The sequence below is a fragment of the Mesoplodon densirostris genome, chromosome 11 (genome assembly GCF_025265405.1).
Source record: "Mesoplodon densirostris isolate mMesDen1 chromosome 11, mMesDen1 primary haplotype, whole genome shotgun sequence".
In the NCBI taxonomy this organism is placed as follows: Eukaryota; Metazoa; Chordata; class Mammalia; order Artiodactyla; family Ziphiidae; genus Mesoplodon; species Mesoplodon densirostris.
Genome location: NC_082671.1, coordinates 31,627,223 through 31,654,097, shown reverse-complemented (window position 1 = coordinate 31,654,097; position 26,875 = coordinate 31,627,223). Strand labels below are relative to the sequence as shown.

Genomic DNA, 26,875 nt, shown 5'->3' with positions numbered 1-26,875 from the left:
CTGCATCAAAAGCAGGAAATAGAGAAAAAGGGATGAAGCTTTTATTAGGGGAAGCAAAAGCATTTCCAAGGCCCTACTGTTGACTTATGCTTGTATTTCATTGGCAACCCTAACTGCAGGAGAATCTGGACAAGGTTTTCTTGTCTTTTTGGTCAGCTGAGCAAGGGAGAAAAGGATAGGAAATAGTGTTCGGCTTTCCCACCAGTGATATCTGCCACAGCCTACAATCTTAATTTATATAGAAGCTGAGAAGACATTATTGATTGAAATGAAGTTCTACTCTTAGTCCCTAAATATTTTATATGTTATAATTATTTTAGGACTCCAGTTCAGTCGTGGAATGGACCCAGGCCCCAAAAGAAAGAGTTCATCGAGGATTGGAACATCTGAACAGTTACGAAGCAGAGTGGGACATGGTTAATACAATTTCATTTAAAAAGAAACCACATACCAGTGGAGGTATGAATTAAATCGTTTGAAATCTTAAACTGATTTGCTACTATGTAATATAAACAAAAGTGCCCAGAAAATTCTTTAATGTTTCTTAGAAGAAGGATGAGTTGGTGCTTTGATTAATATGTATAATTCCCATTTTATTTATATTCCTTTTTCATCTTTTTATTGCTTTGTTGGTTGTGACCTCATAAAAAGGCTTTAAAAATATTTGTTCTGTTTTGTAGTTATTAATGGCAGAAAATAGAAGCACTTAAAAAATTGCTTTGGCTATCTCTCATGCACATTTTTCTTAATCCAGTAGAATAAAAATAAAAAAATCATGTTATTTCATCCTAAAGCACCAGGGGGAGATGAAGTATACCACTAAACCATGCCGTTCTAATTTCAGTGTTTACTGGTATCTTCACAGCTCATTGCAACTCCCCTTTGTATATGTTCTGCGACTGTTCTCCTTTATATGTACATTAAATTTATGTTTGCTGTGTGGTGACTATCTACATGTAGATAACAAAAAAGAGCCAACCTAGTAATCTGATAGAACACGTGTACTACCCCAGATATGATCTAGCTAGCCCACCTGTGATGTGGCCAGCCTATTTGCGATCTCTTTAAAAAATATTAAACACTGTATAGAGTTAAAATTTTTTTTCTATTTATTTCTTTGTGTTTTATAACTAATAGGATATTTTATCTTTCAGTGATTTTGATCTCAGTTTAGGATATATCCGCATTTACCAGATTCAAAAAGTCTAGCCTAAATTGACTAGAATATGTATTGCTACGTTTATATAGCATTGTTACTAAGTAAAATTGATTTTCATGTATAGCCTGGGGAATCATTCTCATACAGTAGTTATACTTTGTACTGTATCATTTCTTGGGAACAGTGGCAATTAAGAAATAGTAAGTCACAGACTCTGGATAACAGTCAGCTCATGCATATATGTGTTTTTTTTTGCTGTTTTGCATTCCCATTCTAGGGAAGGTTCTTAACCAGAACAATGCAAAAATGTTAAGAGGAAGGATAACCACAGGATTTTAGTATATTTAGCATGTGAGGGATTTTTAACTTCTCTAGACTGGATCTTCAGGATTGGTTTATGTGAATTGCTATTTTTTGTTTGCCTAATATTGTTAAATCCTTGCAAATGAAAAAGGTTACAGAAATGAGCAAAAGGAGTGAGTTTTCAAAATTTCATAAAAGAAGCATTACATGTTTGAGAAAAGCATAATCTGACAATAAGTCTTTTTAGATTAATGGTTTTTAGCTGGCTGCACATTGAAATCACATGGGGAAGTTAGGCTTTTGAAAAAAGTACCAGTGCCTGGGTTTCATCCAGCAAATTAAATCATACTCTGGAAATGGAGCCTGGGCATCCCTATTTTTCTGTATTTTTCAAAAGCTCTCCTGGTTATTTTAGTGTACAGAGTTGAGAACCTCTGTGTAGCTGCATAGCTTAGCAAAAAACCCACAGATCTAAATACTGCTTATGTATCTTGGCATTGCATTATGCCTTGTAAAGAGCCTTTATTTAGTAATTATTAAAAGTTAAGGACACATTTCTTTTTCTTTCTTTTCTCCACTGTTTAAAAAATTTTATGATAGCAGTAAGAAACACATTGCACAGTATGGCCCAGTGTGCATACACATGCACATGTTTAACACAACAAGGAGTTAATGAAGTACATTTACTCTGTTTCATCTCATCCCATTCCATCCCATCTTATCCTAGACTGTCTACCTCATCCAATCATATTTCATCAAAACTCCTTAAAGAAGACATTTTCTAAGCTTGATGTTTAAGAATTTAAATTTCTGCCATAACTTTTTACATTTTTGAAAAGCATTTTTTCAAATAAAATTTTTATTTATTATTATAAACTTCACATTTTTAAACTTTTTACCTTTTTTGTGATTCACAGAGCAAAATGGGGACAAACCTTTAAAAAATTGGCTATTGAAGACTTTTTAAACTTTATATTTCTTAAATATACTGCTAAGTCTTTTTTTTTATATATTAGATCAGATGTTTTGAAAATATATCTTCCCGGAACAGCAGACTGCCGTGATGTTCTGTAAACCCATTCAGATAAAATGTCATGTCCTTGCTGTTAATTCTGTTCAAGACACATGTAGACTTACTGAATTGTTTTGTTTACTTTTTTTGTTTTTACTTTTTTGCTGTTGTGGCCATTTTTCCCACATCAGTTGGAGTTATTTTTTACATATATTGGGTAACACAGTAAGTTCATCAGAACTAATTAGCTTTATTTACCTTTCTTTAAGGAGAAAGAAGGAAATTTTGAGTTAACTGTTGGATTCTGTTAGTTTTCCTTTGTAACAATTTCTAGTTCTGGTTAGCTATTATTGGTAGACCAAATTGCAGATTACTTTTCTATTGACTTGGTTAGTAGATTATTCATTTATTTAACACATCTTTGACTACCTACTATGTGCTAGTCACTCTTCTAGGCACTGGGGATATAGCTGTGAACAGAATTAAGTTCTTGTTCTCATGAAACTTATACTCTAGAAAAGGGACTTTTGGGATTGACTTGTAATGTTTGTGTCATTGTTTATCAGAGCTTTAAGTAGGAAATGTGTGAGGAATTTTCTTTTGTATTTAATATGTAACATGTCTCTTCCATTAACAAGGGAAAAATCTGTGTAAATTTTTTACATTTGAATATGCACAAACTTCTGATATGCCTGCATATATTATTTAATATTCTTCATATGAATTTCTTGCATTACTTTGATTAAATACTTTTTGTGGAATTTAAGATAAAAAAATTATATCTGGTTTTTCATTGCTGTTTTGCTGTGAAAATATTTTTGGTCTTTGCAGATAATCTAGTAGTATGTATCCTTTCTAGGTAGTCCAGGTGCATTCACACTTAAGTGATTCATAAAATGTTGGAATTCTAGAATTGTTCTCACTTTGATATTAGTTTGTAATGGTGTTATGAGCTCTATAATATAAATTGCAGTGAAACATGATGTGTTGTAAAGTGGCACATGGTACTTAATCTGGTACCAGCCTTAGATATGAGTTCACCATCTGAACCGGTGTGGAAGTAGGCAGGGCACTGCATAGGTAAGTTACTTAGCCTTTCTGGACTTTGTTTCAAATGATAACTTGTTAGTGTCCATGAAAGAGTAATGGTGTCCACATTCCTTGCAGTTAGAGGTTTCTGTAAACTGTAGGTTTCTGTGTCAGTTTAGGAGATTTTGTTGGAGGTGATGGAGCTGTAGTGTTCTGACTATATAGGAAGGTGACATACATGCAGGTCAGTACTGACTGATCTACCCTTTGAGTAAGTTCTATAAGCAGATATTATCTATGCAGTTTATCTTTGTGGAATTGATAGTGTTGGGACGGAGTTAATAAAGATTTTCAATAACAGGATAGTATGACACTTCTTAGGAAACAACATTAGAGAAAAGGTCTTTTAGAATTTCAGAGACATGACATGCTTAAGTCTGCGTTAATATGTTCAAGTAAAATAACATTTTTAGATTAGAAATTAAATATAAGTATTAGATAACTTTTTTCCCTTGTTCTTTAAATTTTTATTTAAATAGATAATCTTTACATTGCTTGTTATCAATTGCAACATTATTCACAAACCTAGGATTTTAAGCTTCTGTAAACAGCCCACACACACTAGGAAATGCTTTATTTTACATAGCTATAGTTTGGTTTGAACTGAGGTCTTAATTTAGTAGAAGGTTGATTTAGCAGGAAGATTGAACGTATTCATTCTCTTTGAAGCATTCACAACTTAGTTACCTTTTCATCCTCAATTCCGCAGTGTTCTTTGGGTTTTTGCAAATGTCTGTGTACTCACTCTAATGTTACTTTTTTAAAATTAGTTTTTATTGGAGTATAGTTGCTTTACAGTGTTGTGTTAGTTTCTACTGTACAGCAAAGTGAATTGGCTATACGTATACATATGTCCCCTTTTTTTTGGATTTCTTTCCCATTTAGGTCACCACAGAGCACTGAGTAGAGTTCCCTGAGCTATACAGTAGGTTCTCATTAGTTATCTATTTTATACATGGTATTAATAGTGCATATATGTCAATCCCAATCTCCCAGTTCATCCCACGCACCCCCCACCGTTCTCCCCTTACTTTTTATACTGGTATACCTTTACCTTCACTCAATGTAATCTAGTAAAAATAATTCCAAAGGGAAGTGAGGAATAAAGGTTGGTTTTGTTTTTTTTTGTTTTTTTGTTTTAAATGACTCTCCAAATGCATCATGCCATTTGTATTTGAGGGAAGTGGAAAAGATGAATATTTATTGAATATTTACTATATACTTGGCACTGTACTCATTAGTTGACAAGTATTATCTCTTTTAATTCTTAGAATAACATTGGGAGGTAAGTATAATTATCTCCATTTTACAGATGAAGAAACTGAGGCTCAGAGAGATTCAATTATTTGCCCCAAATCATTCAGTCAGTAAAATGGTGGTGCTGCAGTTTGAGTCTGGCCTGCTTGCTTCCAAAGCCATGATCATTTTGGGGCAAAGCTGATATTTTAAATAAGGGTAGTATTTTTTTCAATTTGTATTCAATAAGATAATTATTTTAAAAACTATTCTTTTAAGAAAATGTATGTTGCCATTTCTAATACAGGTGGAAGCCATAGTAATATCAGTGCTGTAGTTGTTCCCTAGGTTCAACAAATATCTGTTAGGCAGTCATGAAGAGTGCTGTCAGTACCTTTTAAAAAGGTGAACAAAAATATTTTGCCCCACTTTCTTGTTTTTAAAGATGCTCCAAGTCATAGAAATGGGAAAAGCAAATGGTCATTCCTGTTCAGTTTGACAGACCTGAAATCAATCAAGCAAAACAAAGAGGGTATGGGCTGGTCGTATTTGGTATTCTGTCTAAAGGATGACGTCGTTCTCCCTGCTCTGCACTTTCATCAAGGAGATAGCAAACTACTGATTGACTCTCTTGAAAAATATGTGGTATTGTGTGAGTAAGTATCAAATTATTTCCTACTTATTGAAACCGGATTGTTGTGTTGGTCCCAAGGCAAACTATTTTTACTTGTCATTGGGTATCAGTGACCTATGTGCATATTAGGGCTCAAGCAGCTTTGTTTATTCTGGAATATTGACTACTTTTGATGAGTGACTGAATAAAATTTTGTCATTTTAGTAATTTGGAACTGCAACTTATCAGCTTATTACTGTTTTAAAGAAAAGAATGGTTCAGTATTTTAATACACATTCAAATGAATGATGATACATCAATAATTTATGGATTATATATTTACCAATTTTATCTTTTATTATGTAGTTTCTGTTAAACATAGAGTTTCATTTGTAATGTTACAAATTTAAGTCAGGGAAATCTAAATAAAATTATTGTAAGTGTGGAAGTTAGGGCTTTCTCACTTTCCAGAAATCTTTTGTCTTCCATTTATTTACCCATGTGCATTTGTACACACATACTCTTTCTCGCTTTCACTCTCAACAAATACAATTGTGGTATCTATTAAGTTCTGAGCACTGTGCTGGTTGTTTGATATTTAGTAGTGAACAAAACAGGCATGTTCTTGGATATCTGAGAGTTTATGGTCTTGTGAAGGATGCTGACCAGTAAATAGCAATAAACTCAAGAAATAAGGTGGAGGCAGTACAAGGAAGGGAGGAAGGTACTTCATTCAGACTGGGGGTTGGGTAGGGGTCAGGGAAGACTTTCTGGAGGAGGTAACATCTAGGTTGAGACTTGACAAATGTGTGAACGTTAGCATGAAAGGGAAGGAGATATTTAGACGGAGAGATGTTTTAGATAGAGGGAGGTATATAAAACATGATGTAATCACAGAACAGAGTAGTTCAGTATCACGGGTCTGCATAGTGGGGGAAGGGAGGGTACAAGATTTAAAGATGAAGCCAGAGAGCTGAGTAAAGGCCAGAGCATGAAGGATCTTGTAAATCATGTTAGCAGGTTGTTCCAGTCATCTAGATGAGCTTGTAGTAGCATGAACTAGGGGAGTGACAAGAAAGAAGTGTTGGAGGAATATTTAGTGTTAGAGTTTGTGATTGATTGGATATGTGGAGGAGAAAAGAAGGGAGAAGTTGAGTTTTTTAGTTTGGGGAATCGTAGGGATGATTGTCAACTTCATTAATAATGTCCTCACTTTAATAGAGTAATGTCATACCTAAATGTAGATTATATAAAGCTAGGAGTAATGCAAAGGTTGAAAGATGTTGACTCTATGTTTTTCGGCATGAAATTCTCTTCCCTTACCATGTTGACCACCTCTGACTGGCACTAGGCATGCTGATTATTACCTGTAATCATAAAGTCAGATCTGGTTGGTAGTATGTGGGTCTTGGATCTTGAAGTGAGAAGCTGTGAATAGGCTACCACCTACAGGGTTAAGTAGATTTCAGTAGGAGCATTTATCATGACTGGGGCATAAGACTTGGCTGTTGAATAGCAGCTGTTAAAGACTTGGGGGTCTTAGCATCATAGCAAGCTCAGTATCAATCAGTGTTGTGATGTAACTCTTACAGAAGAGCTCATTTATTCTGAGACTGTTGATTAAAGCATAGTATCTAGAATGAAGTGGTAGTCCCTCTCTACTCTTTACTGATAAGATCATATTTTGGAGAACTAGGCTTAGTTTTAAACACTGCATTTTAGATGTGTTAGACTAACTATACTACATGGAAAAAGATGGCTAGTGTAATGAGAGGGATCAAAATGGTATCATGAAAAACATGTGGGGATGTGGCGATTTAACTTGAAGGAGTTGTGGTGAACCATTAAATAAAACCCAAGCTGGGCTTCCCTGGTGGCGCAGTGGTTAAGAGTCCGCCTGCCGATGCAGGGGACACGGGTTTGTGCCCCGGTCCGGGAAGATCCCACATGCCGCGGAGTGGCTGGGCCCGTGAGCCATGGCTGCTGAGCCTGCGTGTCTGGAACCTGTGCTCCGCAACGGGAGAGGCCGCAACAGTGAGAGGCCTGCGTACCGCAAAAAAACCCAAAAACACCCCCCCCCAAGCTTCTTACAATGGTCAGTGAGGGCCTGCCCTATCTTAGCTCTGTTTATTTCTTAAACCTCATCTCATGCCATTCTCTTCTATATTCTAGCCACATGGTTTTCTTTCAGTTCCTGAAATGCCCTAAACTCTTTCTTGTCTTAGGGTCCTATATGTATTTCTTTTGTCTAGAATATTCTTCTCCCTTTCTTATCCCTGAGGTCTCAGTTTAATGTCACTTCCTCAGAAGGGCTTTTCTGGATGCTTAGTCTCCCATTTAATGTAGGTTCCCACCCCCATTCCTTTTTGCTTTCTCATTCCTATTTGCTTCCTTCATGGCCCTTAACAGAATAAAATCATTTTGTCTGTTTACTTCTGTTACGTTTTCCTCTAGAATATAAGCCCATAAAGGCAGGGATTGCATCTATCTTGTTTACACTTTCTCCTAAATTCCTAGCCAGAGTGCCTGGCACATAGCGTTTGTTCAGTAAATCTTAGTTGAATGAATAAATGGCATGGTACTTATCAGTTCTACAAATAATTTCAAAAGGATTGTTAAAAGAAATAGACTAGATTTGTTTTGTATGACTCCAGAGATAAATTAGAAGGAAATAGCTGGAGGGGTAGAAATTACAAGGAATTAGCTCATGAGGTAGAGAGATTTTTGTCTTGGATGGGTTCAAGGATAGACTCAACAATTACTTAGGTGCTTATAAGAGACTATGTACCTTAAATATGTGTTGGTGATGTTTTAATGAAGGTTGTAAGTGAAACTATGTTTCCTTTTCTGTATTGGTGAGGCTTAGATATGTAGCATCATAATACAGCCCAAATTAATGTTGAAGTCATCCAGTTATCATTTTTGGACAACCACAGTTCTCCCTAGTGAGGGCAGACCACTTAGGACATTCATGAGAGCATACTAGAAACCACCTTCTCTGTTGGCAGGCAGATCCAAGAGATAAAGAGAGCCTGGAAGGGGTTATGCCATGCATGCACCTTACTCTTTCCTGATCTCAGCAGTCAGATGTGTCCTTGTGAAGATTTCCTTTAATAGGAGTGCATATTTCCACCTGGAAACAAGAAGCCATGGGAATGGTGTTCCCCTCTCTCTACTTTTTCATTCAACAAGTATTTTTTTTTTGAGGACCCACTATGTTCTAGACATCATACTAAGTGCTGGAAAGGAGCACTTAGTCAAAAAAGATATGGTGTCTGTCTTCATGGAGTTTGTACTATTGCAGAAAAGAAAAAGATCACTTTTACAAATAATCATAAGTTTTCAGCTGTAATAAGTGCTATGAATCAGGGATATAGCACCATGAGAGCATATAATAGGATAATATGTAGGTTTGTGTGTGTATGTGTGTTAGTAGTAATTGAAGCTCTGAGAGAGAATGAGATTAACTAAGAAGAGGATAAAATGGGGTAGAATGTAAGCATGTGATTAATTATAGCCTTTAATGACGTGGTCAAAGAGAAGAACCTAGCAGAGGAGTCTGACTTCCTACACTTTGTTTCCTCTCTTCCCACTAGGCTTAATCACATTTATGGTCAACCAAGGATGTGGCTGTTTCTGGGGGGGAGGAGATAGCTGTGTAAAGTGAGCTTTAAAAGCTTCATCCTTAGTACCAGCCACTTCTCCATTGTGTATTCTCCTGTGACACCGAGGGGCCAGTTTATTCTTTGCCCCCTGAATAGTCTGAAATGTGTAAGAATAGTACATCAAATATTTTATCCCCAAGGCCCCTCTGTACACTAGGCAGAAAATAAGCACCCCCCCATCCTCTTTCCCATCATAAATTATGCCCAGCTACATGGTGTCATATATGCTGAGTCCAGGTGGTAGAATATAGGTATTCCAGATAAACAGTCACCAGTATAAAAATAAATCCCATATTTGTATAAACCATCTTCCATTATCAGATTCTGAGGGAGATGTTAAAGGTTCTTGTATTTTATGTTCATTACTTATGATCTAAATAAATGGAATTCACAACTAAGTCCAAAGAAATGAAAAGTCCCAAATATCCCCCATTTTTTACTTTATTAGGTATCATTTCCTGTCTCTGGAGCAGTTATCCTAAGCAAAATGGTACTTCCAGAGTCATGTTCCTATGGTCGCAGATAGTTGTGGAGAATAGAAGAAGAAGGGTAGACCAGGAAAACCTTGGCATCAGCAGCTTCGCTGGGATCTCAGCCACTCTGTTCCTGGGTCATCCTTCTTGTGTTTTCTGAGTTCAAAACATCAATAGAGGGAGATTCAGACCACATTATCTTTTTTTCTCTGATTAACCTAAATTGAAGAATGTGGCTTGCATCTGTGGCCATGATGTCTTCCTAACACTCCCTGTAACGAATTAAGGGTTTTACCATACAGACGAACAGAAATTGCAGATTTGCTAGGGATGTGCAGCCTTGAAAGATCGAGGTAAAGTTTGGGTAACTATGCACAGTTCCTTCTTTCAGTCTCATTAACTGGATTAGTCAGTGCAAAATAGGCCAGCTTCTTGAGGCTTATTATTTCTCAAATGGTTTTCTTATCTACTGCGACAAACAAATTGTCCTATTCATTGATATTCTTTAGTGTTCTTTGACTTATCACCATTTAGAACATGGTATTCAGTTGAGTAAAAGAATGAGCCACAGATAACATTTTTGTTACTTTTCTGGAACCAAGTTGGTTGCTAGGATATGAATGAAAGTTATTGTTTCTGTTAAAATTATTTTATATATTGGGCCATTTTAAAACTAATACGTAAATATCCAAGCAGTAAAATATTTCCTTAAAAAGCCAAGTTGGTTGTATCATTTTATAGCACTAGTCATTTATGAGATTAGGTCCTAGACCCTCATTTATTCCCTTTGTGAGATACATATATCCACACACATATACATATATACATACACATACACACATATATATATGTATAAGTTATATGGATGGGAATAAACTATATAGTTTTGTTGTAAATATTCTGTACTTTTTATTTTTTATTAACCTTTTTGGCTTTATATCTTTTGCAATGATATTTTTATTTATTTCTTTAGCTTTCCATATTGGTCTTCTCGGTAGCAATATAAAATAGTTACTATTACATCTCAGTGCACAAAAATTCTTCAACTGTTATAATTTCTGAATTCTGAAGCTTTTGGAAGAGGCTCACTCCAAAGTACTTCTGAATTTTTAGTAGTTATGTGTCTGTAGTTGTGATATTAGACAATGGTTTTCTTTAAGCACTTTAGTAGGATCTAATAGAATTGCTGATGTTAGCATCATTAAAAGTTCTATCTTACTGCTGCAGTGAGTTTTTGAAAGCCTTGAATAATGTTGTCATGAGTGATCAACTTCCCAGAATCCATAATATCCCCAGAATATGTAAATACAATATTTAATCTTCCCAGATTAAATCAGTGTGGTAACCTGGCAGGTGGAAATGTAACAATATTCTGGAATGCCAGCCCTCCTTTTGGTGAGCAACATTATTACCTGTCCTCTTACTGATATACTTTAAAAAATGTTTTGTTGATTTCTTCAGTGTCACCCAAGTCTAATGTGACTTCCCCTAGCCCCTCATCACAGAGCATTAGATATAAAAAAAAGAAATCCTTCCTTTTTAAAAAAGTATCTGTGGTTCTTTGTTGGTTGAGCAGTCATTTCTTCTTCCCATCTCCAGCTTTGTGACCATAGTCTTAGATCTGAAGCCATAATATTTGTCTGGGCACAGATAACTGAAGGTTGCATATGTGTTCCCCTTCAGCATGCATAGCCAGTGTTTTGACTTTCATGATCATTTTTTTATTTGTAGTTTAAAGAAAAAATTTGACTTAATCTATTTTTAGAAACAAAAAATAATAACCATAGCACCAGCAGCAAGCACTGTGTTAGGAAAAAAATATGTTTCTATACTAGTTACTTTTCTTTTTCTGGTGCTATGTTTACAAGTTGACCTATCATTAAGAAATGCCTTGTGAGAACCTATAGGTCTTCATGTTAAGCATGACCCCCAGAAGATGTTCAGAAAAATGGTGATTAATGAAAATTGAACGTTTAAAAAGTTATTTTCTTCCTACTTCAAATGACTCAACCTTAGCTCTTTTAAGAAGCTAAGGGGCTTATTCAGCTACTGTTGTCTTCGATGATCGAGTGCTGTTTCTAAGTAAGAATAAGATCCTGTTTTGGATTTCATATCCCCCCAGCATTGCTGTTGCATCCTGTTATGTTAGAATTGAGAAGAGATAACTGTTATTAAAGTTCTTATCTCAAACATTTATAATAAACTAGAAGTAGATAGCAGCAAAATAATGCATTTAATTTTTGTTTTTAAACACAAAAGTTGTGGATTTATTACAGCTGACTTACTAAATTATAAAACTTTTTGAACAGAAAAAAGACTGGATAATTCATTTGATTACTTCAAATTAGATGTCTCTTTGGAAAGCATTTTGTTTATTCTGTAGTTATTAGGAAGTGTGGAAAAAAACATATCTGGAGCTCAATAAGCAAGAACTAAAAATATACTGTACCTGAACTGTACATTACAACCATGTGTGTTTATAATAATGGTTAGCATAATTAATGGTCTTTAACAAATAATTAAGACATTGTATCTTGTATTTTTAACATCTTATATTGCAGTACTACCAAGCTGTGGAGTGAAGTTGGAAACCATTTCAAAATAGGACATTTTCCTGTAGTGTACATATTATATATACTGATGAATCCTAAAGTGTGTTTCAACTTTCTTTATAAGAGAAGATGTATTCTTATAATGGAAGATATATTTGTAAGAATTTTCTACTATAATTCTAAACAAAAGTTTGGGTTCATTGTAATTTAGTCCTCTTGGCTTTACCTAGAATAAAAATATACTTCATCCCTTTTATATTTGTTAATTTAATATTTAATGTTTCATGTAGTTTTGGAACTCAAGATAGTTACTAAGTACTTGCTAATATTGAATTAATGGGAAACAGTTCTAGAACTGGACATTTAAGGGTTTTTTTTGTTGTTGTTGTTATGGAAAAATAACTGTGCATTAGTAATTATTTAGGTAGTCATTGATGCAGAGTGCTACTGTTTTCTACAAATCCCTTCTTTTTATTACAGATCTCCGCAGGACAAAAGAACACTTCTTGTGAATTGTCACAATAAGAGTCTTTCACAATCTTTTGAAAATCTTCTTGATGAACCAGCATATGGTATAATACAAGTATGTTTCTTTAGTCTATATTATATTAATCTGTTTGACCCCATTATTTTATATGCATCCTACCTCTCACTTTCTCAGAGATTATACAGAATGAGGCAAGTGTCTGCATGTGTAAACCTTATGGAACTATTCCCTGTAATTTTATAGAAAGAATAATATGTGTCATATTATTTGTAAGACTCAGAAGCTTCCTTGGTTCTTAATTACTCTTACAGCAATTTTCCCCTTTATCATAATTGAAATTGGACATCAGATTTTTATTATCATCGCTTGCACTGATTAGGTGAAAAATCACTGGGTAAACCACTTCGAATTAATCAGTGATAAGCTGATGCAAAAATCTGGTTTGAATTTTTATTTTATGTTTTAAGTTGGTTCATTTGGGGTCAGTTTAGTCTAATTCCTCTTAAAGTATTTGGGTATATTCTTGCATTTGGCTAAAAATGTGCCCTTAACACAGGCAGAAATAAAGATAATTTATTTTTCACTCAGGTTGCTATGTAAACTAATGACATTTTTGTTTACTCATTCATTTATTCACTTATTCATTCAACAAATGTTTGAGTGCTTCTTTGTCCCACATGGTATCTCTTTTTGGTTCTGAAGATAAAGAGGGAACTTTTTAGGAAGGAGGACAAAAGAGCTAAATACTGATTAAAATAAAAAGTGAGGGAACTGTTTTTCTTATTGTGAAAATAATCATTTTAAAGATAGACCTTTAAGAAGTAACTATTTTTGCTAAATATGAATAAGCAGGCAGTTTGGGATTTAAAAGTAACTCTAGCAGTAGAAAAACTTTTTTACTGTTTTCTAGGACAGCATTGTCCAGAACAAATTACTCTTGTTGGCATGATTCACCAGTTATATAATTAGATTAAAATGTCAGCTAATATTTAAATATTGTGAGCGTTTAAACTTAGCTATCAAATATTTTGTGTTAGACTAGTGTGGTACTACCCACTTCAGGAAATATTTTTTTTCTGTGAAGGCAGGACTGTTAGAGAGAAGAAAGCTGTTGTGGGCCGTCCATCAGTGGAAAGTAAGCACTGCAGATATTTCTGGTGTGTGCAGATTGAATGAAGCCTGCAAATCATGTGTTTATCTGCAATTCAATCAGTAGCATTAGCTTGCTATTTAATGTACTATTTTAACCAAATGAAAAAAATTGGCTTAGAAAATTTAAATTTTTCTTCCCAGAAAAAAATAAAATTTTAAAATAATCTTAGAATGCTCTGTTTTAGTTCTGATCTCCCCCCTTTAAAAATCTTTGCCCTTTTGCCTGTCATGAGGTATTTTTATTCTTTATCTGAATTAATTTTGCCAATATTTTTCTTTCTACTGCATAGAAGATTAAAAAGGACCCTTATACAGCCACTATGGTAGGATTTTCCAAAGTCACAAACTACATTTTTGATAGTTTAAGAGGCAGCGATCCTTCTGCACATCAACGACCACCTTCAGAGATGGCAGATTTTCTTAGTGATGCTATTCCAGGTTTGAAGATAAATCAACAAGAAGAACCAGGATTTGAAGTCATCACAAGAGTGAGTGGAGTTTATATTAATATAGCTCTTGTATTTTAGCAGGAGAAATGCTTTTTAAAGTGTACTGAATGTTACAGAAATAGAAACTCAATTTTGGTCGTACCTGCCTCTTTCTCACAATCCTTCATAACTTTTGCTCACTAATATATCTAACAACTAATGCTTGTCCTGCCACCAAATTCCTGGTTTCTTCTTCATCAACTACTACTTACACTTCTCTGTTCATCAGTGTTGGATCTCTTTTCTTTGATTACCTTTTTTTTTTTTTTTTTTTTTTTTTTTTTTTTTTGCTGTACGCGGGCCTCTCACTGCTGTGGCCTCTCCCGTTGCGGAGCACAGGCTCCGGACACACAGGCTCCGCGGCCATGGCTCGCGGGCCCAGCCGCTCCGCGGCATGTGGGATCCTCCGGGATCGGGGCACGAACCCGTGTCCCCTGCATCGGCAGGCGGACTCTCAACCACTGCGCCACCATGGAAGCCCTGATTACCTTTTGATAGTAATGAACAGGTTTTTGTTTCATTGAGTATATAGCAGTGAGTAAATAGTAAGCCTTGCATGTTGCCCCTAGTTCTGTTCCTAATTTTTGTTTTCTCAGACACTCTGCACAGGCAGCTAGTCAGGACACTACTCGTGGGCTTTTGTTCTTATGTGAATCTTTTCTTTTTTAAGTAAGATGGATTTTGGCCTTGAATTATGGCAAATCTTTATATATGGTCAACAAGACTTGAATTTGCTACAATTCTAGGCTGTTAGAACATAATAAAATATCTAAATTGTAGTACTTAATTAAAGGGCTTATCTTGCAAATGGCATTTTAAAATTACCAACATCTGTTAATTGAATGAAAACCTGTAGAAAATGCCAAGTAGAGCTAATGGATCATGAATCAATTCTGAGAGCTACAAATTTTAGATTGGAAGAAAAGCTAATTTTAAATATGATTAATGGAATAATACTCTTTTTTAATAATACAGCATACCATTTAGTGTGAAGGGTCTGTTTTAGAATTTACATGTTGAATGTTCTGTACTTATGTAATTGAAACCCAAAACAACAAATGTTTTTTGTTTCTGAATTTATAACCCAGTTATTTGTGTGTTTAGTAGGAGGGTAAAATGTATGGAATGCTATTGCAGTTTATAAACTAAACATTGGAAACTAAGGGAAAATATTAGAAATGTTAGAACTTATGTCTGAGTAACAGTATTTTAGTTTTAGTTTCTATATACCTTGATTTCATTTCACTTGTTAAAGGTGTACTCTTTATTGCTTATCTTTTTATTTTAGATTGATTTGGGCGAACGACCTGTTGTTCAAAGGAGAGAGCCAGTATCATTGGAAGAATGGACTAAGAACATTGATTCCGAAGGAAGAATTCTAAATGTAGATAATATGAAGCAGATGATATTTAGAGGGGTAATTACTTTAGTATATTAAACTGTTGGTATTCAAGTTTTTGTTTTCTTTTGGGAGGTGGGAGAGATGAACTCCTTTTTGATGAGTGTTGCCTTAAAATCCGTGTAGGACAGAGTGAGGTGTTTGTGATGTCCCCGAGGGTTGGGTTGGAGGGATATACCACTAAGCCTATGGAAGGGTATTCTTTCTTACTTGAAGTTCTGTGCGTTATATGAAGGAGGCATTTGTGTTCCTCAGTGGTAGTTCCCTTATCTAGTAAGGATTGGGTTTAGAAAGACTAATCAGTTCCACTGTCTGCTATACAGTCTACTCTTCATTGTTTACGCTTTCTGGCAGCTGCTTACATCTTCAGAATCTAGAAGTCAAAAACAAGGTAGTTTTTACTGAACTGAGTTATTTTTATGTACAGGCATACCTCGGAGGTATTGTGGGTTCGGTTACAGACTACTGCAGTAAAGTGAATATTGCAAATAAGCGAGTCACTCGCACATTTTTTGATTTCCCAGTGGATATGAAAATTATGTTTGCACTATACTGTATTAAGTCTATTAAGTGGGAAATAGCGTCATGTCTAAGAAAACAGCATATGTATTTTAATTTAAAAAATAAAAATAAAATAATAATAACATCAAAGATCACTGATCACAGATCACCACATGAAATACGATAGTAAAGAAAAAGTTTGAAATATTGCAAGAATTACCAAACTGTGACGTGGAGACATGAAGTGAGCAAACGCTGTTATAAAAATGGCACTGGTAGACTTGTTTGGTACAGGGTTGTCACAAACCTTCAATTTAATAAAACATGCAATACCTGAGAAGTGCAGTAAAGCAAAGTGCAATAAAATGACGTATGCCTATATAAAACTATCTCTTAAATAGTAGTTTTTCTGTTTATGTATGAGTTTTGTGAACTTAGTATTGCATTCATTTTTTACAAATGTGTTTAATATGCATGTTTTCTTCAGGGACTTAGTCATGTATTGAGAAAACAAGCATGGAAATTTCTTCTGGGTTATTTTCCTTGGGACAGTACCAAAGAGGAAAGAACTCAATTACAAAAACAAAAAACGTAAGTAATGGTCTTTTGTGTGCTCATTAAAGAAATCCAAGTAACTCACCCATATAAAGTGGAATAGACTAGGGTAAGGGAACATATTTTTATTTTCATCTTTTTAATTTAAATATTGTGAACACTGTAGTTAATTTCAAACCAGAAACACTTATTAGAGGGACTTCATTGCAGTTACATTGGTGAATATGTAGAATGATGGTAAAAAAATTCTAGTCCCCTTGTATAAACATTTTAAGCATACTAAGATATAGATTTTTAAATATATCTCATTTATCTTGATTCATTTTTACAATTTATTATGAAATTATAAAAATGGCTCATAAGTGTATTTGCTATTTAGGTTAATTACCTTTAAATTATTTTCCTGGTGCTCTTATAACATAAACTGGCCTTTTTTTTTTTTGGAAATGTGTTTCTATTTTTAAGTAATTATCAGACTTGAAAAGAAACAGACCAACTTCCCAGGTATACTTATTCCCAGTTTGTCAGTCTAACCTTTTATTTAAAGCTCACACTCAGACAGTCCTTTCTCTTTTCAACATGTTTGCCAGTCCTTCTAAGACATTTTCACATCAACAAGTTTCTGTAGTAAACTGGTTGGAAAATGTTACTCTTATGTCACATTAAAAAACAAAAAATCTCATAGGTTTGTATTTGTAATTATTCAGAAACTTTAGTGGCTAAAGTATTTAATGACTGGAATAATTTTAGGTCTGATATTAAGGACTGAAGTAAATGTTTCCTTAAAATAAAGTTTATGACATGTATAAGGTTATTTTATTTTTCTTTTGATTATAACTTCAAACATTTCACTATCATATTTATAAATTTATGTCTCACTAGCACCATAAATGCTTTGATACATTAAATTTGTTTTTTAGGTGTTCGAATAACCTTTTTTGGTATAAAATTGTTTTCTATAGTGATGAATACTTCAGAATGAAACTACAGTGGAAGTCTGTCAGCGAGGAACAGGAGAAGAGAAATTCGAGGTTAAGAGATTATAGAAGTCTTATTGGTAATTTTTTCTTAATTTTGACAATGCATGAGGGTTGCATGAAAGTGTTGATAAGATTTAAGAAATGCAGAGTTAGGGCCCAAATGAAAAATCAGAGGCTGGTGGCAAAGATTCTTACCACGAAAATACCTAGAACCTCCTAGGGCAGCCTTCAGAATGTGATTTGGGCACTCTTTCTAGCTGCAAAGCCTCTATCTGGCTCTCTAGCCCTCCAAGAAAGCTGACATTGTTGTGAACTTGGGCCAGATAATAAAGGTTGTAAAACTTTCTCTCAGAGAGGAGGAGATCAAGATGGTGGAGTAGAGGATGCAGAGCTCACCTTCCGCCACAAACACATCAAAAATCATCTACATGTGGAACAATTCTCACTGAAAACTAACTGGAGACTGGCAAAAAGACTCCTGTACAGTAAGAAAGATAACACATGATACTGAGTGGGAAGGAAAGAGAGGTGATGAGGTTGGGACCTGTGTCCCTGGGAGGGGACTCAGAGGAAAAGGGAGATTACATAGGTGGAGAGCCTCCTTGGGGAATGAGTGGTCTGAGCCACATATTGGACACCCCAGTCCTGGGGTCCAGCAGAGGGAAGACAAGCCCTCTTGGCTGGTTGGAGGGCTGTGAGACTAACAGGAGGGCTGTGGGAAGCCTGGACTCTGCTCTTGAGGAATGTGCACATGCTTTCTTGCTCCTGAGGCAGGGTGGAGGGGGTGGATTGAAGACTGTACAAGTGGCTGGTTGGTTTCCTGTGATCGCCCCAGTGCACACCCTGGCTTGAGCTAAGCAAACACCCCAGCCCCGCTTGGGAGATCGGCTGTGAGACACAGAAGCAGCTCAGACCTGAAGCAGCATATGAGCAGGGTGGGGACAGCCATTACTGGCACTTACACAGGCAGAACATCAGAAGCAGTGTGAATGTCTGACCCTTGCTGGACCACCGTAGCCCATGCCCCTACACACTCAGAATGCCCACACCAGCCCTTCCTGTTCCAGCACTGTCCCCGGTGCAGGAGATACATGGGGGTGCACACTCAGAGGGAAGGAAGCGAGCTTGGACCTGGCCCTGGCCCTGAAAGGGAGGTGACAGCCACCAAGCAGAGGGGAAGCCCCAGGTCACACCTGGCTCTGGCCCTAGGCCCTTCATCTCCAACCACACCTCCTACCAAGGTGATAGCTACCAGCATGCTCTTAGGAAAGATGTGACCTGTGTTCAAGTCAAATCCAGCTCTCCCTCCAAAGCCACTGGGCACACGCTAACTCTATAGGGGTTTTCCCACATAATGACACCCTTAAACGATTTCTCTATGAAATTAGGTGAAAGTTAAGCAAAATGAGAAAACACAGGAATTTGTCTCAGTTGAAAGAGTAAGAGAGAACCCCTGAAAATAGTCATGAAATAGAAATAAACAATTTACCAGATAAAGAATTCAAAGTATTAGTAATAAGAATGCTAATGCAGTAAGGAAAGTAATAGATGAACATAGTGAGAATTTTAACACAGAGCTAGAAAATATAAAAAAAGAATCAGAACTGAAGAATACAGTGACTGAAATGAAAAACACCCTAGAAGGAATTAATAGCAGACTGGCTGATATAGAAGAACACATAAGTGGTCTGGAAGATAGGATAATGGAAATCATCCAATCAGAACAGCAAAAAGAAAAACAAATTTAAAAAATGAGAACAATTTAAGAGACCACTGGGGCAACATGAAGTATACCAACATTTGCATTATGGGGGTCCCAGAAGGAGGAGAGAGTGAGAAGAGGTTGAAAATGTATGACATTTTTTCACAAAACTAGAACAAATAATCCTAAAATTAATGTGGAACTACAGAAGACCCCAAAATGCCAAAGCAATCTTGAGAAAAAAGAATAAAGCTGGAGGTATTATGCTCTCTGGCTTTAGACTATACTACAAAGCTACAGTTATTGAAACAGCATGGTACTGGCACAGACACAGACACGTAGATCAGTGGAACAGTATAGAGAGCCCAGAAACAAACCCATGCACTTACGGTCAGTTAATCTACAACAAAGAAGGCAAGAATATACAATGGAGAAAAGACAGTCTCTTCAATAAATGGTGCTGGGAAAACTGGAGAGCTACGTATAAAACAATGAGATTAGAACATTTCCTCCTAGCATATACAAAAATAAACTCAAAATGGATTAAATACCTAAATGTAAGGTGTGAAATCATAAAAATTCCTAGAAGAGAACATAAGCAGAGTACTCTTTGACATAAATTGTAGCAATAATTTTTTGAATCTGTCTTCTAAGGCAAAGGAAACTAAAGGAAAAATAAACAAGTGGGACCTAATTAAACTTGAAAGCTTTTGCACAGAAAAGGAAACCATTGACAAAATGAAAAGACAACCTACTGAATGGGAGAAAATATTTGTAAATGATGGGATCGATAAGGGGTTAATATCCAAAATATATAAACAGCTCAAAAAAACCAGGCAGCCAATTAAAAAATGGGCAGAAGACCTGAGTAGACATTTTTCCAGAGAAGACCTACAGATGGCCAACAGGCACGTGAAAAGATGCTCAACATTGCTAACCATTAGAGAAATGCAAATCAAAGCCACAGTGTGATACTACCTCATACCTGACAGGCTATCATCAAAAAGACCACAACTAACAAATGTTGGTGAGGATGTGGAGAAAAGGGAACCCTTGTACACTGTTGGTGGGAATGTAAATTGGTGCAGCCACTATGGAAAACAGTATGGAGGTCCCTCAAAAAACTGAAAATAGAACTACCGTATGATCCAGCAATTCCACTTCTGGATATATATCTGAAGAAAATGAAAACACTAATTTGAAAAGATACATGCACCCCAATGTTCATAGCAGCATTATTTACAATTGCCAAGATATGGAAGCAACCTAAGTGTCCATCAACAACAAATGAATTGGTAAAGATGTGGTATGTGCGTGCACACGCGCGTGCACACACACACACACAGCGGAATATTACTCAGCCATAAAAAAGAATGAAATTCTCCCATTTGCAACAAAGTGAATAGACCTAGAGAGTATTACGCTTGGTGAAATAAGTCAGATGGAGAAAGACGAATACTCTGTTATCGATTATATATGGAATATAAAAAAATACAATGAACAAATGTGTGTGACAAAACAGAAACAGACTAATAGATATAGAAAACAAACTAGTGTTTATCAGTGGAGAGAGGGAAGAGAGGTGGGCCAAGATAGGGGTAGGGAACTAAGAGACACAAACTACCATGTATAAAATAGATAAACAACAAGGATACATTGTACAGCACAGAGAAATATAGCTGTTATTTTGTAGTAACTTTAAATGGAGTGTAATATATAAAAATTTTATCACTATGTTATGTTATATACCTGAAACTAATGTGATACTGTAAATCAACTATACTTCAGTTTAAAAAAAAATCAGAATGGAAAGTACATTAAAATGTGTGTTTAATATTCTTGGTCGTTCCTCTCCCAATAGGAATATGAGTTCAGTCAGTATAAATACTGATATATTTCATTTTGAGTTCTAAAACATGAATTAAAAAAGAAGTGTTTAACCTTAGTTGTTAATTTTCATTAAGAAATTATTGTATTCCTCTTTATAGAAACATCTTGTGTTTATTATAGAAAAATTAGAAACTATAGATGAGCAAAAAGAAGAAAAATAAAAATGTTGTTTCTGTCATTCAAAGATAACAACTATGGTTAAGAGGCTTTGGTTTATATCCCTCCAGACCTTCTCTTAATATGCATATATTTTATTTTTAATTAAATAAATGACTCCAGATAGTAAATTTTTTATCAGTATTTAAGAATTGAGTAACTATTTACCTGGGAATATCTATTCTCTAAAAAAGAGATACTTGATAGAATTTTACTTTAAAAGAATTAGACTTATTACTAAATAGTTACTGGGTTGCCTGGCTCTTACGATAAAGGCCAGGTTGGCATAAGTTACTGAAGGTATGCATAATTACTGCTGTGTATGTCTACCTGATAACCTCCATTAAACAGATAAGAAAATTGAAGCATTGAGAGCATAAATGATTTGTCCAAGCCACATGGTTAATAAGGGCAGTACCCAGTATTAACGCTGTTAAGTATTTTACATAGCCTCCATATAATTTTAGGATAGTTTTTGACAGTAGTGGAACTTATTTGTAAAATTCTTATACTGTATTTGGTTTTGTATATCTATAGCTTTATAAATAAAGATAGAGGGGTGTTTTTATCACCACGGTCATCACCACCATCTTATGGAAGAAAAAATTCTGTAAATCATAGTTAGAAATCCTAACATAACTGAGTGATTTGGCAGCTTTTGTGTAGACATAAAGACAAATTTCAATTTTCAGTAGAAAAATAACTTTTTTTCCTGAAAAATAAATTAGACCAGAATAAACTATGTCCTTCCTCTGGTTAAGACAAAAGGTTGGGGATCTTGAGGCATGGGGTTATCTGAAGTTTCCAACTGAAACCTCCTGTTATTTTCTGTTTCAGTAGGGAAAATGATAATGGACTGTTTCTTCCTGCTTGGAAGTATTGGGCTTAAAGAGATCTTAGAGATAAACTAATCCAGTATTTTAAGCCTTTTCCTTCCACATTCCATACTCTCTTTCCTTTTTGTCAAGCAACAGCAGTGATGACTCTGATCTCAATCTTTCTTGTGTCCTATTTTCACTGTTTCCATGAGATTGGAAGAAAAATTTAGATGTTTTATATGCCCATTTTATAATTTGAATTGAGACAAAATTAAGTCCAATTTTCTCAGTTTTAGCAGATAATAAACTTGAAGCTCAGAAAAGGTTAGTAAATTCTCTTAAGTCGTCTATCTAGTTAGTTCCATAGCGTAGACTCCTTCATAATCAGATCTGATTATTAAGTGGCCTTTCAACTATACTGTGCTTTCTACTAATAGAAGTATATATACATTCATTTTAAAACATTTTTTTCCTGTAATATTTTTTCCCAAAAGTATTCTTCAGGAAAAATTACCAAAAGCTTTTTGTTGCTGTTTTTTTGTTTGTTTGTTTTGGTATAAATTCTCTATTGAAAAAAAAATACACAGATAAGCTGTGTATTTTGGATCATGCCAAGAAGTTGACTGTTAAGTATGAAGAGGAACTATTGGAGTATTTTAAGTAAGATCATTATATTTTAAAGTCATTTTTTCTGCTCTGTGGAAATTGGATTGAATCAAGGTAAGAGTAGGAACAGGGAGACCAATTAGTAGGAATGACTCCAAAGCAAGAGATGGTGGTGGTGGAGATGTAGAGAAGTAGATGGATTCAAGTTATATTTTGGTGATAAAATTGATAAGACTTTCTGATGTATTAAATGTGGGTTATGAAGGGGAAAGAGAAATCAGGGATGGGACTACATTTCTTGGCTTGAGAAATTGGTCATTTGGTGGTGCTACTTACTGAGACACCTGAGGTATAGTGAAATTGAATTAGATGTTATATATATATATCGTAAGGTGAGATATACAAATGGAATGTCAAGTGGCTAGTTGAATAATCTGGAGTAGTCTGGGTAGGATATATAAATTTGGGTATTATCAATATAAACATCCATGGGAATAGATGATGTCACCTAGGGAAAAAAGAGGTAGATAAGAAGGCCCAGGAATCCAAGTCTTTAGAGCGCTGTTTCCTAACTTTGGCTGCATGTTAGAATCACCAGGGGTCTTTTTGGAAATCACATTGATTATTTTAATCATATTTTCATTCATTTAATAAATATTTACTTAGTGCATATTATATATGAGGCTCTCCTTTAGGCACTGGGAATTCATCAGTGAACAAAACAGACAAAATTCTTGTGGGGAAGAGCAGACAGTAAACAATATAAGTAACATCTGTGGTATATTAGTGATACGTGCTAAATAAGAAAAATAAGGCAGGGAAGATGGTTAGGAAATTTAATGTGTGATGTTGCAGGTTTAACTTGGGTGACGAGAGAAGGCTTTTACTGAGGATGTTATATTTGAGTAGAAACTTGAAAAGGGGAATGAGTGAGCCATGCGGATATCTAGGTGATGGGCATTCCAAGCAGAAAGGAACAACACGTGTTAGACTTGTTTACATTACATTCCAGGGTCTCTGCATGTTTGAAGTACAGCTGGGAGGTGTGGCTGGAGTGAGTTGGGGTAGAGTATAGAAACTGATGAGGTCAGAGAAGAAACAGTGGAGGCATAGGTACAGATCACATAGAGCCTTGTAGTGTATTGTAAAGACTTGAACTTCTACTATGAGAGAGATGGGAAGCCAGTGGAAGATTTTGAGCTGAAGAGTAACCTAATCTGACTTGTTTTTAGCAAATCACTCTGGCTACTATATGGAGAATAGCTCTGGGGGGCAAGGTGAAAGTAGAAAGACCATTTGAGGCTATTGCTGTAATTTAGATGAGAGATGATGGTTGCTTGAGCCAGGTGGCTAGCGCTTGAGTGAAATTTGAATAGAGACTTAAAGAAGCAGAGGGTGTATGCTCTACCACTATCTGGGTGAAGGACATTTTGGGCAGAGGGGAACAGCATGGTCTAGACTTGTTTCTGCTTTAGGACCTCCACATGTTAGAAGAAGAGCAAGGAGACCGGTGTGGCTAGAGTGGAGTGAGTCAGGGTAGGGGGTGGAGTGAGTGGGTGGGAGATCTCAGTGTTGGTTTCTTCATGTATTTTGGAGGTTTAACAGATACATCAGTGTCAGACAAGAGAAGCAAATACTCAAGAATGACAGAGTTTTTAAGGTGAGCGACTGGAGGTATAGAGTTGCTGTTTTTTATTAAGACAGGGAAAACTATGAGAGAAGCAAGTTTGGAGGGGAATATTTGGAGTTTAGTTTTGGACATATTAAGTTTGAGAAAGCCTATTGAATGTCCTTAAGAGTAGGAAGTGGATATATAGGGGTGGAATTCAGAGGAGAGCTAAGGGCTGGGGATAGAAATTTAGAGCTGTTATCAACATATAGATGGTAGGAGACTAGATGAAATTGCCAAGGGAGCGAGTGCATTTAGAAAAGAAGAGGTCTGATAACTTGAGCCCTCAGGCACTTTAACTTACAAGTAGGAACAATTAGGAAAAGAGACTGAGAAAAGAACCAGAGAAAAAGGAGAGAAAACATGAGAGTTTGTCCTGAAGTCAAGTGAAGAAAGTATTTCAAGAAGGAGTGACTGGGATGTCAAGTAAAATGAAAACTCGGATTGACTGTTGAACAGAGTAATAAGGAGATCACTGAAGATTTTGATTAAAAAGGAGTTTTGGTGGAGTGGTGGATGTGACAGCCTGACTAGAGTGAGTTCAAGAGGGAATGGGAGTAGAGGACATGGAAACAATGTATACAGCTCTTTCAAGAAGTTTTGCTGTGAACAGTTGGGGAGAAAATGGGGCAGCAGTTAGAGGGAAAAGTGAGGTTAAGAAAGTTTTTTATGATGATGAGAGAAACAACGGTATGGTTGAATGCTGGGTGGTAATGGTCCGGTAGGAGGAAAAACTTGTGAAACTAGAAAAGGAGGCAAGAATTAACTAGAGCAGTGTCCTTGAGTAGCCAATAGGACATGGATTTCATGCACAAGAGGAGGTATTTGATTGTAGCCACAATCATGGAAGCTCATGTATAATGATAGGAGAGAAGGGAGACTTTGGGTACAAGTGCAGTTACGTGGTTAAAATAGTGGGCATCTGTGGAAGTTCTCTTCGGATAACTTCTGTTTTCTCAGAAATAGGAAGCAAGATGCTCAGAGCTAAGGTGTGGGAGAAGATAACATGTTGGAGGCTTGAGGAGAGAGGAGAAGATGTAAAACAGCTATATGAAAAGAGAGAGGGAATGCTGAGGGAAATAGAGCATGATTGCCAGGCAGCATTAAGGATCCGCTTGAGGCTAGTGATAGTGAATATAAAATGTATCAGTGAGCATGGTTGTGCTTTTCTTCAGTCTTTTTTAGCTACGTCAAGTTGGATAGAGAGTTGGACTTAATAAAGACCTTTAAAAAATTTCAGTGCTCATTTTCTTTCTAGGAATAGTTTCTAGAAATATTACTTCTCTTATTAAGATTTTTTTTAAATTTATTTTTGGCTGCGTTGGGTCTTTGTTGCTGTGTGCGGGCTTTCTCTGGTTGCGGCGAGCGGGGTCTACTCTTCATTGCGGTGCACGGGCTTCTCAGTGCTGTGGCTTCTCTTGTTGCGGAGCACGGGCTCTAGGCGCATGGGCTTCAGTAGTCGTGTCTCCCTGGTTCTAGAGCACAGGCTCAGTAGTTGTGGCACACGGGCTTAGTTGCTCCACAGCATGTGGGATCTTCCTGGACTAGGGATCGAACCCTTGTCCCCTGCATTGGCAGGCGGATTCTTAACCACTGCACCACCAGGGAAGTCCCTTTATATCATTGTTGATACCTTTTTGTTTTCTGCCTGGCATGTCAGTACTAAATAACTATACAAGAGGAAAGAGAGACAGATAGTTCATGAGGGCACAAATAACTTTTTACTGTGTTTAAAACACCTATTAAGGCAGATATTCTATGTTGGCATTATGACTATGTAAATTGTGCTTGAGTTAATAAAAAATAACTTATCATGTACCTCTATCAGCTATGATATGAGAATGAAACATTTTGGTGTTATTAAATAAAATTTGACATTTATAGCATGATTTTTTTGGTATTGCTTTTCCTTGTTTGAAAAATATATTCACAGTTCTATAGATATATGCTATATTTATATTTATTAAGCTATTTTAAGGTAGCTTAACAAAAAGCTAGAATATCCTGCTGATTTTTAAAATGCTCTTATAGAATCTAAACTCATGTCATGTTAGATTTTGCTTTGTTGTAAAATACCTCCTCATCTCTTCACAACAATTATTAAGAATGTTTTCAGATTATTCAGTTTAATGGGGGGAGAGGACAGTTATAACTTTTAAACAAAATTGATTATAGAGTAAATTAATCACTCTAAATTTCTTTAAATTATTTTTTCATAATTTACTGAGGGATTGAAGTTTGGGGAATGCCTTTTTAGTTGTAAAGTCTTTCACAAGATGCATCTAGCAGGTATCAGTGTTTGTTAATTGAATTGTCAGTATAACTTGAGATACACTCCTGGTGATGTTTCTAAAACTGTTTTTAATGTCT

The 26,875-nt window shown here is 35.7% G+C and overlaps 1 protein-coding gene across 1 annotated transcript in view; it reads left to right on the top strand.

Annotated features, from left to right (window-relative positions):
* TBC1D15 (TBC1 domain family member 15) overlaps nucleotides 1–26,875 on the top strand; it is a 69,845-nt gene that overhangs the window by 26,202 nt on the left and 16,768 nt on the right. The window contains exons 4-10 of the mRNA XM_060111782.1: nucleotides 321–459; nucleotides 5,245–5,455; nucleotides 12,583–12,685; nucleotides 14,032–14,229; nucleotides 15,518–15,646; nucleotides 16,617–16,720; nucleotides 17,647–17,741. Coding sequence (XP_059967765.1) covers nucleotides 321–459; nucleotides 5,245–5,455; nucleotides 12,583–12,685; nucleotides 14,032–14,229; nucleotides 15,518–15,646; nucleotides 16,617–16,720; nucleotides 17,647–17,741 — 979 coding nt within the window. The remainder of the gene's footprint in view (nucleotides 1–320; nucleotides 460–5,244; nucleotides 5,456–12,582; nucleotides 12,686–14,031; nucleotides 14,230–15,517; nucleotides 15,647–16,616; nucleotides 16,721–17,646; nucleotides 17,742–26,875) is intronic.